General features: G+C 38.0%; 1 protein-coding gene across 3 annotated transcripts in view; it reads left to right on the forward strand.

The window, feature by feature from the left end:
* LOC100031405 (protein argonaute-3) overlaps positions 1–14,337 on the forward strand; it is a 133,273-nt gene that overhangs the window by 21,241 nt on the left and 97,695 nt on the right. For all 3 annotated transcript variants that reach the window (XR_008911479.1, XM_007492796.3, XM_056795142.1), the window contains exon 2: positions 11,675–11,846. Coding sequence is in view for 2 of the 3 variants with exons in the window: in XM_007492796.3 (XP_007492858.1) it covers positions 11,675–11,846 (172 nt within the window). In the remaining variant the exon portion in view is untranslated. The remainder of the gene's footprint in view (positions 1–11,674; positions 11,847–14,337) is intronic.

The following is a 14,337-nucleotide window of genomic DNA, read 5'->3' on the forward strand; positions in this document are numbered from 1 at the left end:
TAATATTGAACAATGGCCGCCAAGGAATTTACTTATGAAATTCCTAAAATGAAACACTCAAGTCAGAATGGAGTTTATGGAGGTTTAATCACAATGGGAGTAGGGAAAGGAGAGGGAGAGAAGGAGAGAGGAGAAAAGGGAAAGGGGCTACTCAACCTCTGACCAAGGCAGAGGGAGTTTTAGGCCCAAAGGGCCAAGGTGGAAAGAATCAGTCCTTAACTCATGGGACCGATCTGAAGGAAAGCTGTCTGCGGGCGTCCTCCCTGTCCAAGCTTCTAACACCAACTCCCGTCTCGCTCTCTCCACAGGAAGTGAGCGAATTTCAGAGGCTGTTCCCTACCTCACTTCCTGTGTCTCACAAGTGCCAATGGTTGGCTCTAGCTTGGCTTAGGACAGCCCAGGTGGGCAGTTAGTTATTTCTGATTTGTCATTGACTAGCACATGCCTGTGTAGTGTGGGTGTGCACAATTTTTGGGTGCTATACCAAGATGGAGACTTTTAAAATTCACACTGTGTAACCCAGGGCAAGTCACCCAGTTGCCTAGCCCTAACCATTCTAAGACTAAGACAGAAGGTAAAAGTTTAAAAAAAAATCAGGGAAAATGCAAGGGGATTGGTGGTTAAGTAGTGACAAAGTATAGTCAAGTTTGACAGTGTGTTTGAAGGAGAGTAATATGAGAACATTAGAAAGGTAGTGTTAAGAAATTGTGGAGGGTGCCTGAATGCTAAACAAAGACATTTGAACCTGGTAGTTAGTATTGGATCTCAGAAGATTTTTTTGAGGAGTGATACATTTTAAATGAATTACAGTAACATTGTTTGAAAGAATACTGAATTATAAAATAATTTTTTTACTTTCCAACTACTAAGGCTCTTTGTGTTTTGTAGCCTTTTCTTATATTTTAAAGAGACCTTTGCTCCAAATTTTGATTTATTTACCATTCATTATACGAATGCTTGCCACAGAAGCCCTAAATTTGAAAAGGACTTCTTTAAACTTCCTTACATATAAATTCTACTTTTATGGTTTCACCTGTGGAAAGGAGGAAAAGGAAAACTCCCCTCCCTGCCCTCCACTTTTCTGTTGGCCAGAATTGTGAGTATTTGAACATTAATTGTTGTATATGATCTTCAGCTGGTACATATCTTTCATAAGTGTACAGATTTTAGCTGAAATGAGTATTATAGAAGTAAATATGTAGTGTGTTATGACAATATAGGGTCTTAAAGTTTTTTTTCTTTTGAATGAGTAGAAATGGCTTTCATCTGATATAGCCTCTATGCTGATATATCTAATTTTGTATTTGTCTGGAGGAAATAGCACTGGATCAGGAGATACCATTAGGTCAGAAGACCTAGAAATTCTGATTCTTTTTCTATTATTACCCGCCTGTATGACTTGAGCAAATAACTTAACCTTTCTGGGAGTCATTTTCCTTATCTGTAAAATGTTGGAGTTAGATCAGAAGACCTATAAGTCTTCTTGCATCAGTTGTATAATTCTATGGTTCCATTAATCTCTGTTAGACAGAAGGCAAAGATGGGGACCAGTGATATCAACTTTTAGGATAGGACAAGATAAAGATAAAATTCTATGATTAATAGATTATACAAGCTAGATACTCTTTCACTTTATTTTTCTTAAATTAGATACTTGTTTGACTCATAAGCCTTGATTATTTATAGTAGCATAATATGTAAAGACTTGTTTGACCATTGATATTACCTAGAATTTTATATTACAAAAAATATGAATACACACCAGAGCTTTGAATTTCTACCTTTTTTTTTAACTTCAGCATTGCAATTGAGGTTTGCTAGATCTGTTAATGAACTAAAGTGTATTGAACAGAAATTAATTTATTCCTCAGTATGACCATTTTCTTGAGTCTACTTCCAGAGAAATCTGGCCAATACTTTTTTGAGTTTAAAGAATTTGTGAAAATTTTCATTTAGATACTCAGAATGTGAAAGCTAGATGAATCTTCAAAAATTAAGTTCAACCTCCTTGTTTTTCAGGCAGGCAAACTGAAGCCTAGAAAAGGGACGTTATTAGACCTTAGTCACACAATGTGAAAGAAGTAAAAAAAAATGGTTAGCCCTGAACTCTGGATGAAGTTGTACATTATAGAAGTGTTAAGAGAAGGCAGTGTGGTGTAATAGAGAGACAGCTTTAATCCAGATGACCTGTGTTCAAATCTTGCTTTTGGCATTAGGATGATGTCCATGCAGTCCATGTTGCAATCTCTCTTCATCTTCTGTTTCATGCAATTCTTGTCCATATCTTCATAGAACTCTTCCATAAAGGGATTACCTGGCAATTTGGAGGCTTTTTTCAATTTCTTTCTATTTAAATTATGCATTTATTACCTGTTTTCTCCTTTTTGATCATGTTGTCTTTTTTTGTCAGTTTTTATAAATAAGTTAACATTGGTAATCTTCTGTAGCCTACATATTATATCTACCATGCATCTAGCTGTTGTTCTTTAAGTCACTTGCAATTTTGGCGGTTTTTAAAATTATTATTTTGGAAGTTGTCTTTTGTGACTCAGTCATTTGGCATCACTAGGATCTAAGGAATTTTATAATTATAAAAATATGAAATGCAAGATATACTAGAGAAAAATATATAGGGGAGGTTACCCAAATTCCAAGGTAGACAGAAAGAGGCAGATAGAAGAATTAAAGGACAAATGCTTTGGTATGTGAAAAACCAGTTCCAGTGCTCTGTTCAGTTCCATCAATTTCAGAAGCAGCATATAATAATATGGAGAACATTTTTACCTCCAAACAACTGATGAATATCTTTAGCATAGAGTTTCCTCTTTCTGCACCTGTAGCCCCACTTTAGTGAAAGGAGGGGAATATATTTATCACTTGTGTTTACAATTCATTGCAAATAAATTTGTAGTCAGTTGCCTTTTATTTATATTGTTATAGTCATTATTTCAATGATATACCCATTTCTAATCTCTACACTTTTGCACTGGTAGCTCCTTATATTTAGAATGTACTCCTAAATTGCCTTCCCCTCTTAGATTCTGTTTTCTTCTGAACTCTGTTCGACTACCTTCTATATGAAGCATTTCCTGATCCCTTGCTGCTAGAGCCCTACCTTCCAAAAAAAAAAGTCTCGCATTTATTTTTTATCTTTTTAGATACTTTGTTTAAATTTTTTTTAATAGCAATTAATTTCTCTCCCATATCTTCTTCCTCAAAAAAAGTTGAAAAGAGAAATAAAACTCTTCTAAGCATATTCAAGCATAACAAATTCCCACCTTGACTTTGTAAAAATGTATGTCTCATTCTGTATCTTGAGCCTATCACCTCCCTCTCAGTAGATGGGTAGTAGTAGTATTCTACTATTCTTGGTCATTGCACTAAACAAAGTTCTTGTCTTTCCAATGATTACAATGTGGTTGTTGTATATATTGTTTCCCTGTTATTTTCACTTTGCATAAATTTATATAAATCATCCCATATTTCTATGAAACCATTCCTTTTGTAATTTCTTATGTTTTGGTATGATGTTCTGTTATATTTGTATACTGTAATTTGTTCAGCTATTCCATAATTGATGTGCGTTCCTTAATTTCCAATTTTTTGCCTCTACAAAAGGGCTACTTAAATACTTTTGTACATACGAATCCTTTTCTTAATTCTTTAATTACTCTGGGCTAAGGACCTAGTAATATCAAAGGACATGCACAATTTAGTAACTTTTGAGACATAGTTTATAATTGCAGTTCTACCAATTGCATTAATGGGTCCGTTTTCTCAAAAGCTTTCCAATAGTTGTCATTTTCTTTTTTTTTTTCATTAACGTCTGAGGGAATCTGAGATAGAACTTTAGTTACTTTAGTTTTCATTTCTCTCATTATTAGTATTTTGGAGCATTAAAAAAATATATCCTTACCTTCTGTCTTGGAATCAATATACTGTGCATTTGTTCCAAGGCAGAAGAGTAGTAAAGGACATTAGGCAAAGGGGGTTAATAAGTAACTTGCCCAGGATCACACAGCTAGGAAATATCTGAATTCAGATTTGAACCCAGGACCTCCCATCTCTAGGCCTGACTCTCTATCCACTGAGCCATCTTAATTCATTTTTTAATTAACAAAAATTCACCTTCCTTACCTCCTCTTCCTGTTGAAAAAGAAAGAAAACAAAACCTTTGTACTAAATGCAAAAAAGCAAAACCTTCATTCCTTCATTGACCATCTCAAAATAAATTGCCCACTCTCACTTATATTCAATTGTTCTGACTGTTGACTGCGTTATTACTCCCTACAAACAAGACCAAGTCTTCCCCAGTCTGAAACACTCACTTGTTTCATCCATTCCTGTTAGCCATAGGCCTGCAGGAGCAGCTAGAGGATGAAGTGGATGGAACCCTGGGCCCAGAGTCAGGGAAACCCAAATTCAAATCTGGCCTTAGAGATTTATAATCTGTATGACTCTGGACAAATCACTTAACCCCAGTTGCCTCAGTTTCCTCATCTTCTCATCTGCTGAAGAAGGAAATGGCAAACCGCTTCATTGGTTTTGCCAAGAAAACTCCAAATGGGGTCACAAAGTGTTAGACACAACTGAAATGACTAAACAAAAACAAAGGTCCACGGCCCTCTCATCTTTTGTGGCTAAACACCTTTAAAAGGCTATCTACAAATAGATGCTACTACTTCTTTCCTCTCTTTTTCTTAACTCTAAATCAGAGTTATCAGTCATGTAAGGTGCCATGCAAAGGATTATGTGGCTGCACAATGGAAGATGTCAGCATTGTGAATGGCAATCTGGGGGTTGGTGAATGCAAGTAAGCTGTACGTGTATGTGTTTTTCATGGATGGGTGTGAGCATTATGCATAGGTTCTCAAGATTTTGTTAAGAATAGTGATTTCAAGTTTGCTAATTCTTGTTCTATGTGACTTTACAAGGAGATTCATTATATGGTTATTGTAATCATTGTAATTACATATTGTAATCAATAGATAAAACTAAAAGCAGCCAGAATCTTAAATTCAGAATATTAAAATGTTATTGGGAAATTCAATTCAGTAAGCATTTATTAAGGGCCTTCTATGTGCCAGGCACTGTACTAAATGCTTGGGATACAAAAAAAAAAAAGCCACAGATAATCCATATCCTCATGGAGTTTATAATCTAATAGTGAAGATAGAATGCAAACAAATATATACAGAACAAGCTATATGCAGAATAAATGGTAAATAATTATCAGAGGGACGACACTAAAATTAAGAAGGGTAGAAGAAGGCTTCTTGTAGGCAAGAGTTTAACTGAGGCTTAAAGGAGATAGAAGAGGTCATTAGGGAGAGCATTACAGGCATGAGGGAGTACCTGGAGCTAAGAGATGGTGTCACTGAATTGAAGAGTATGTGCTGGGGGGAGTAAGATGTAAAAAAATTGGAAAGGTAAGAGGAGTTTTGAAGAACTCTGAATGCCAAATAGATCATTTTATATTTAATCCTGGAAGCAATAGAAAACCACTTAAGTTTGTTGAGTTGTTGGGGTGGGGTTGACAAGATCACTTTTGAATTTTGGAAAAATTACTTTAGTGTTTGAATGGAGAATAGATTGTAGTGGGGAGATACCTGAAGCAGGCAATATGTCAGAATAGTCTACAGCAGGGATCCCCAAACTTTTTACACAGGGGACCAGTTCACTGTCCCTCAGACCGTTGGAGGGCAGGACTATAAAAAAAAAACTATTAACAAATCTGTATACTGCTGTCTGGGATAGTGGAGGCTGCAGCACCACCACTATTACCAGGCAGCAGTATACACAGTACAGAATCCCCTCCCCCAGATTGCCGTTCACTATGCTGACATCTTCCATTGTATAGCCACATAATCCTTTTCGTGGCACCTTATTCTCGTTCAATTACAAGGAACCATGCAAAGGATTATGTCACCAGAAGTAGTACTGTATGTGAGTGATGCCACACTTTGTGGCGCCACTACATACTGTGCTCCTCTCACTGGCCACCAATGAAAGTGGTGCCCCTTCCAGAAGTGCAGAGGGGCCTGGATAAATGGCCTCAGGGGGCCACATGTGGCCCATGGGCTGTAGTTTGGGGACCCCTGGTCTACAGTTTAGTCTCCTTGCCTCAATTTTCTCCCCATTCCAGTTCATTCTCCACTTAGCTGTCGAATTGAGATTCCCAAAGTACATCACCCCATTCTTCAGTAAATTCTCAATGGCTCTGTTGCCTCCATGATCAAATATATAATCTGTTTGGCTTCTGAGACCTTCATAAGTTGGCCCCCTCCTAACTTTCCAAACTTGTTAAATGCCCACCCCTTCCCCTATTAGAGAACATAACCTTCTTGCTCTTTCATGTACAGGATAGTACATGTCTTGGTTCCAGGTATTTTTACTACTGAAATGCTCTCTTTCCTCATCTCAGCCTCTTGGCTTACTTTAAGCATTTTCTATCCCTACCTTTTGCAAGAAGGCTTTTATAATTTTGCTGAATCTTAGTGCCCTCCCTCTGAGATCATCCTTAAATTTATTGTTATAGTTGTTTGCATATAGTCTCTACCATGACTGTCTTTTGCCATTCATTGTATCCTTGGTGCTTAGCACTGTACCTGACATGTAGTAAGTGCTTAATAAATGCTTCTTGACATGACAGAGATTGAATAAACATTTGTAAGGACTGTTGTAAGTAAGTAGTTTCTTTTTCAGGTATGGGTTGGAATAAGTAGCCACTTGGATCCCTTCCATCTCTAATTCTTTTGTTAGCTGATTCCTGTATCACTGTCTTATTGATTACTGGACATATCTACCTGGTTGTTTCATTGACATTTGAAAATCATGGTACAGAGAAAAGAATGTTGTTTTGGAGTCAAAAGAACCTAGTTTTAAATTCCTGTTTTGTCACTTAACTGCCTGTATGGCAGTTGTTGCCTTTGTCAAGTTCTTAACCTTAGTGGACTTCTGTTTCTTCTTTGTAAAATCTACTATCTTAGGTAACTTATTATCTTTCTTCTTCAGTTCACCTTTAAACTATGTAGCTATGCATACTACTATGCAGTAACATAGTAGATGCAACGTCAGATTTGGAGTTAGAGAAAATTGAATTCAAATTCAAAACTAAAGACGCTTCTAGTCCTTTAATGCTGAACAAGTTACTTCTTTTAGTTTCCTCATCTGCAAAATTGGTTCAGTAAAAGCACCTATCTCACTGGGTTATTATGAGGTTGAAATGCAACAATATATGTAAAATATTTGGCAAATCCTAAAGCTGTGATGACCTTATGGCATATGTGCCAAAGACAGCATGCAGAGACCTCTCTGTGGGTATCCAGGCCTTGTCCCCTGCAGATTTTCTCCTTTCCTCCTCTCCACGGAATTTCCCTGCCCCTCTGCCCTCACTCCCTCTCCTGAGCAGAGTGCTCAGGCCATGTCCCTCCCTTTCTCCAGCCCCTGCCTGGGACTAGGGGCTGCAGGAGTGCAGGAGTGCTCTCTCCTCCCAACACTGGGGCCAAAAGATCTTCTAAAAGATCTCCACTTTCTTCCATGGCCTTTTTCCCTCTCCCCCACCTAGGTTTCAGCCTAATTGGCAGCCCCAGGGAGGCTGGATGTCAGAGATGATTTCCCCAGCCCTATCCAGCTGGGATCTGGCCCCACTCCCAAATGCAGAGTAGGTGGGGCACTGAGTCTCTGAGCCTCCTACCCCCTGGCCTTCCTATTGTCTCTGTCTTCTTTTATTCCCCCCCCCCACCCCCCCCCCACCCCCCCCCCCGGCCTTCCCTGAATTGACAAGCAATTCTACTGGGTTTTATTTGTCTTATCACTCAATGTCCATTTCCATATTGTTCATTTTTGTAATAGAGTAATTTTTTAAAACCAAAACCCCAAATCATTTACCCAAATAAGTAAGTGATAAATCATGTTTTCTTCTGCATTCCTACTCTAACAGTTCTTTCTCTGGATATGGATAGCATTCTTTCCCATAAATCTCTAGAGATTGTCCTGGATCACTGTATTGCTATTAGCAGCAAAGTCTCTTCCATTTGATCCTCCCATAATGTTTCACTTACTGTGTACAATGTTTTTCTGGTTCTGCTTATTTCATTCCATATAAGTTCATGTAGGTCCTTCCAGTTCTTATAGAAATCTATTGTTTTATCATTTCTTATAGCACAATAGTATTCCATCATCATCATATATCACAATTTGTTCAGCCCTTCCCCAATTTAAGGGCATCTTTGTTAACTTTAGGTTAAAATGTAAATTCATAAAGCGTGGCATTGAACCCCTTTCACCATCTGGCTGCACTCTACCTTTCTAGTTTTAGTTCACCTTACTCACCATTATGTAGAAGGCCCCCAGGTGACCCATTGCTATATATATATAAAAAGATGGACTCTTGAATGCTATCCCCATGGAAATTCTTCTTTTTTCCTTTTCTTCTCTTTTAACACAACAGATTTAAGCACACAAATCAACCTAGTCCCCGTTAGAAAATAGATAAATAAAACAATAAGAATTATTCCCACTGGCTGTAGATGTGACTTTACATTTTTAATGCTTTACCTTTCATGCAGTCAATCCACAGAAATTACTTGAGGAAATAAGTCAGCAGTGCATCCTGGAGAATAGTGAAGATATTATGTACTTAGATAACCTCCTTAAAATACACATCCATATAGTTCTGACTTGAGCAGGATTTAATCAGACTTAATCTTACTCTTCTTTTGGGTAGCTAGGTAGCATGATAGATAGAACTCCTGGCCTGGAATCAGGAAGACTCCTTCCTCTTCATGAGTTCAAATACTGACTCAGCCCCTTACTATCTATGTGACCCTGAGCAAGTCACTTAGATCTTGTTGCCTGAGTTTCCTTATCTGTAAAAATAAACTGGAGAAGGAAATGATAAACTGCTCTATATCTTTGCCATGAAATGGGGTCATGAAGAATCAGACATGACTGAAAAAATGATTGAACAAATCTTTCTCTACTAATAAGTCATTGAAGCAGCCATGTATATATGCACATGTATGTATTTATATATATGCATTTATCATATATATTGCACAGACACATTATATATGTGTGTATATATGTATATATTTTTTATATGTATGCAAAAACAAAGACAACAGAGAGACTCATCCTGGAAGCTCTCTTTGCAGATGACTGTGCTCTCATGGCCCACCAAGAAAATCATCTCCAAACCATTGTGGACAGGTTCTCTACCGCAACAAAACTGTTTGGCCTGACTATCAGCCTCAGCAAAACAGAGGTGCTGTTCCAACCTGCACCAGGGAGGCCAACTAACCAGCCATGCATTATAATCGACAGCATGCAACTTTCTAAAGTCAACACTTTCAAGTACCTGGGCAGCACCATCGCCAACGACGGGTCCCTAGACCACGGGATTAATGCCAGGATCCAAAAGGCCAGCCAGGCACTCGGGCGGCTGCGCTGCAAAGTCCTCCAACACAGAGGTGTAAGCACTGCGACGAAGCTCAAAGTGTATAACGCAGTGGTCCTCAGCTCTCTCCTGTACGGTTGTGAGACATGGACACTACCGGAAGCACATGAAACAGCTGGAGCAATTCCACCAACACTCCCTCCGGTCAATCATGAAGATCCGATGGCAGGACCGAATCACCAATCAGGAAGTCCTCGACAGAGCCAACTCCACCAGCATCGAAGTCATGGTCCTCAAAACCCAGCTACGATGGTCTGGACACGTCATCCGCATGGACCCACAGCGAATACCAAGACAGGTATTCTATGGTGAACTGTCAGCTGGACTCAGGAAACAAGGCTGACCAAAGAGAAGATTCAAGGATCAGCTAAAGTCAAACTTGAAGTGGGCTGGAATTACACCAAAGCAACTAGAACTCGCTACCTCTGACAGAAGCAGCTGGTGAACCCACATTAACCATGCCGCCGCCACCTTTGAAAATGAGCGACGTCGACGTCTTGCCGTTGCGCGTGAATGCCGACACCAGGCCACAACTGCACCTCCCGTAACAACTGGCATCCCATGCCCCATGTGCCACAAACTTTGCGCCTCAGCCTTTGGACTTCAAAGCCATATGAGGGTACCTCAATAGATAATAATGCACAAAGACAATAATCATTCTCGGTCACCGAGAGACTACCACTACTACTACTATATGTATATATAAGCTGGGAGGGGAGGTTTTACCATTCATTTTTGTGAAGCAGCATAGTATAATACCAAAAAGGCAAACCTGAATTCCAGGTCAGTTACTGACATCATTAGCATTGAAACCATTGATAGGTCACAGATCTTAAGTAACTTCCTCCAAGATTATAAATTGCAGATGAGTTGCTAGACTATAGAATTGGAGAGTTGGAGAATTCTTTATAACTCAGCATCTCATTATCTTCCTTATTCTGCCCCACCTCCCCAACTCTCTCTCCTTTCAAACTTCTCAGTACTCCCAAGGGTACTCACCTCCATACTCATCTAGGTTCACAATCTGACTGTCATCTACAACAATTCACTTCCAGTCTTCATATCCAGTTTGACTATGTCACTTCTCCATTCAATAAACTCCAGTTTCTCCTTATTTCCTCTAGTATTAAATATAAAATCCTCTATTTGACATTCAAAGCCCTTCATACTTGGTCATTTCTTCTTACTCTTTCAATCTTCGTACACATTAAGTCACCTCTATGTACTTTAATCTGGTGACACTGGCCTCTGTACCATTTCTCAAGACACTCCATCTCTAGATACTGGGCATTTTGGGGGGCTGTACCCTAGGACTACAATATTCTACTTTCTCATATCTGCCTTCTGCCTTCCTTAAACACTCAAAGATCTCATTTTCTATGAGAAGCCTTTTTTGCTTCATTTTAATACTAGTATCTTCCTACCATTGACTTTCCAATTTATCCTTTCTATAGCTTGTTTGTACATAGTTGTATATTTGTTCCCCATCCCCATCCATTAGACTGTGAGCTTCTTGAGATGAGAGACTGGTTTTTTTTTGTCTTTTTTTGAAGGTAGGGGGAATATTCCCAGTACTTAGTACAATGCCTGATGCATAGTGTAGGTGCTTAATAAATGTTTATTGACTGAATGACAGCTCAAATTTTACCCCTTCCCATCTCCACTTGCCTTCCTAAATCCTCTAAATTGTGTTGGTTGATAAGCTCTTGTCAATCATGTCAATAAGAATCTTGTCAGTTCCCTCCCTTTGACTTTTGTGGGTATATACAATTATAGGCAACCTTGTAAAAATTGACTTTTTTCACACTAAATGCACAGGAACCCGCAACCCATTTTGTATATTAGGTTTTGCAGCAAGCCTGGATCTGGGAGCTAACAAATACTATTAGGTCACTTGTACTTGGATTTAACAGTATAAATATTAATCACATAGAATAAGGATTTATAAGCTGCTTCTTTCTATTTTCCTTTTTTCTTCTTTTTCATGGACCCACTTTGGCAGTCTAGTGAAACTTATGGATCTTTTCTCAGAATAATGTTTTTAAATGTATAAAATACAATTATAAAGGAAACCAATTACATTGAAATAATTATTAAATTTTTTTTAAGCAATAAGTTTGTGGATCCCAGGTTAAGATTCCCTTCCTTAAATCTCTGATCTTAATATAGTAAATGCAATATGTAATGATATAGTTCTCTTTTTTTCCCTAACAGGACCTGTTGGGGCACAGCCCCTGCTCATGGTGCCCAGACGACCTGGCTATGGCACCATGGGCAAACCCATTAAGCTGCTGGCCAACTGCTTCCAGGTTGAAATCCCCAAAATTGATGTCTATCTGTATGAAGTAGATATTAAACCAGACAAGTGTCCTAGGAGAGTAAACAGGTAAGATGTAAAATATTTAAACTTTATATATATATATATAAACTTTAATTGTTTATGCATCTATTAAGAAACTATGTCTATGATTTGACTCAGTATATTCCAACTTATTTTAGAATTTCTTATACCTCAGGGATGGGATAGAGTTGCGAAAAAAATAGTACTATTTTATAAACTACTTTAAAGTTACACATCACTTAAAACGTTTACATTTCCCCACTTATGACAGGAAAAGTCTGTACATGTATCTGTATATGACTCCTCAACTCAGGCTAAATACCAGTTAGTAAGTGGAGAGAATTGGATTCTGACCTAGTAGAAAGAGTGTTAGATGTAGAGTTAGAGGAATCTGGTTTGAATGCGAGTCCTCAGGCAACTCATTTAATTTCTCTGGCCCTCAGTTCACTTACCTACAAAATCAGGGGTCAAGTATTAGCTGATCCCTACTTAGTTTTTCAACCTTAAATTTATGGCCTTGTGTTTGTGTTATATTCTCTTCCCTTTCTACCTCTTTTCACCCATCCTTCACGGTTGTTCATATTACCTCATTTTAGTTTGTGACAAGTTGTTCCTCCAAAATAGGGACTTGATTGTCAGAAATAGGGTTTCTGTGATATTAGGTTATTAGGATAGTTAGCTTGTGATAATATCACTTTATACATTTCCTTTTCATAATATCCTTTCATGGTCACAGGATTTTGAATCCAATAATGTAATTCAGTTTAGAGAATATTTGGTCAATTAGTAAGTATTTTTAAGCGAGACATGCCAAATACTCTCCTAGGTTATAGAGAATAGAAAGACTGGAAAAAAGAAGAACTATTTTTTCTCAAGGGGCCTACTTTCTATTGAAGGAGAAGACATATACAGATATAAGCATATGTAGAATAAATATAAAATAATTCCAAGGTAGTTAAGGAGAGCATTAGTTGTTGCAGGGGGTGGGGGTGAGGGAGTCAAGACTTTTATAGAAGATGAGTCGTATTTTGAAGAAGGGAATTTTTTTGACATTGAGGAAGTGCATGGGAGAGACCCATTGCAGGAACATGGAGATGCTTTGTGTGAGGAAGAGAGAGAAAGCTGATTTAGATGGACCAGAGAGTAAGGAAAGGGGAATAATGTATAATAAACTGGAAAAATAGATTGAGGCTTTGTGAAATTTGTGAAAGGCTTTAAAAGCCTGTCAGAATTATTTATTCTTTTTCCTAGAGGCAATGGGGTATTATTGGATTTTGCCAGTAGCAGAGTGATACAGTCAAATCTTCATTTGAGGAAAACCATTTTGGCCTCTCTGTGAAAGATGAATTGTAGTGGGAAAAAATTTGAGGCAGACAGACCAGTTAGGAGGCAATTTGGCAGTAATCCATATGAGAGGTGATGAGGACCTGAATTAAAGGTGGTTGCATGTGAGATAGAAAAGGAAGGCTTCAGGTCAAATGTGAAGAATATTGTGGATGCAGAAATGGCAAGATCTGTCAAATGATTCATTATGTGGAATGAGATTAAACAGTTGAACATGTCTGAATTTGTAAACATGACAGTTTGGAAAGATGGTGATACTCTTGACAGAAATGGGGAAATTAAAAAATGATGAGTTCTTTTAGATGTATGTTGAGTTATCCAGTTTGAAATGCCTTAATAAGCAAGTGGTAATGCAGGACTTCATAGAAAGGCTCAGACTGGATAGATAGATAGATAGATCTTGGAGTCAGCAACATAAACATAATTAAACCCAGGGGAACTGATAAGATCACTGTGAAAAGAGATGGAAGATGGTGAGAAGGGAGAATTCATAACAAAGATTTGGCAAATACTGTAAGATTTAAAATAAGTTGTAGCCTTAAACTGTGGCATTTAAAAGTGTGGAGAGACAAGGAAAAGCATTATGACCACTCAAAATATGTTTCTCTACAGTGTCTTGTTTTAAATCAAATATAAGGTGGTCACCAGGGAATATATTCCCAATTATGAATATGCCCAAGTCAACTGGGTTTTATAGAGAATTTTAATTAATAATACAATGAGTAATCAAGGAAAGAGAGAGAGAGAGAGTAAGAAAGGAATAAGTATGAAGGGCCTCAAGCCAATATGGCCTAGACCTGAGTCTTAAGAGAGAAATCAGTCAGTTTTTTAACACTCACCACAAGATCTGTCTAAGCAAGGATTCTAATGACACCAGGCCAGTATCATCTCAGCTGCTTTCACCCGCTGCCTCCTCCATCTGAATATTTCAGAATCAGTCTTCCTCAAAATGAGTCCTCCTCAATCTGAATGTTTCAGAATGAGTTTCAGCTCTTCTCTGAGCTGTTATTTTTAAGGGCAAAATCTCCTATGTCACCTCCCCTAAGTTCTTCCATCTACCAATCACTGTAGATGTTTTCCAAAATACAGCCCATTTTGAATTCACAGCTGAGTAGATTAATCTCTTTAGTAAGTCAGAAAAAAAATGCTGCTGTGTCAACTAATTTCATTAAGAGAAAACCTCTGAGTAAGT

Source organism: Monodelphis domestica, chromosome 4 (genome assembly GCF_027887165.1).
Source record: "Monodelphis domestica isolate mMonDom1 chromosome 4, mMonDom1.pri, whole genome shotgun sequence".
Classification (NCBI taxonomy): Eukaryota; Metazoa; Chordata; class Mammalia; order Didelphimorphia; family Didelphidae; genus Monodelphis; species Monodelphis domestica.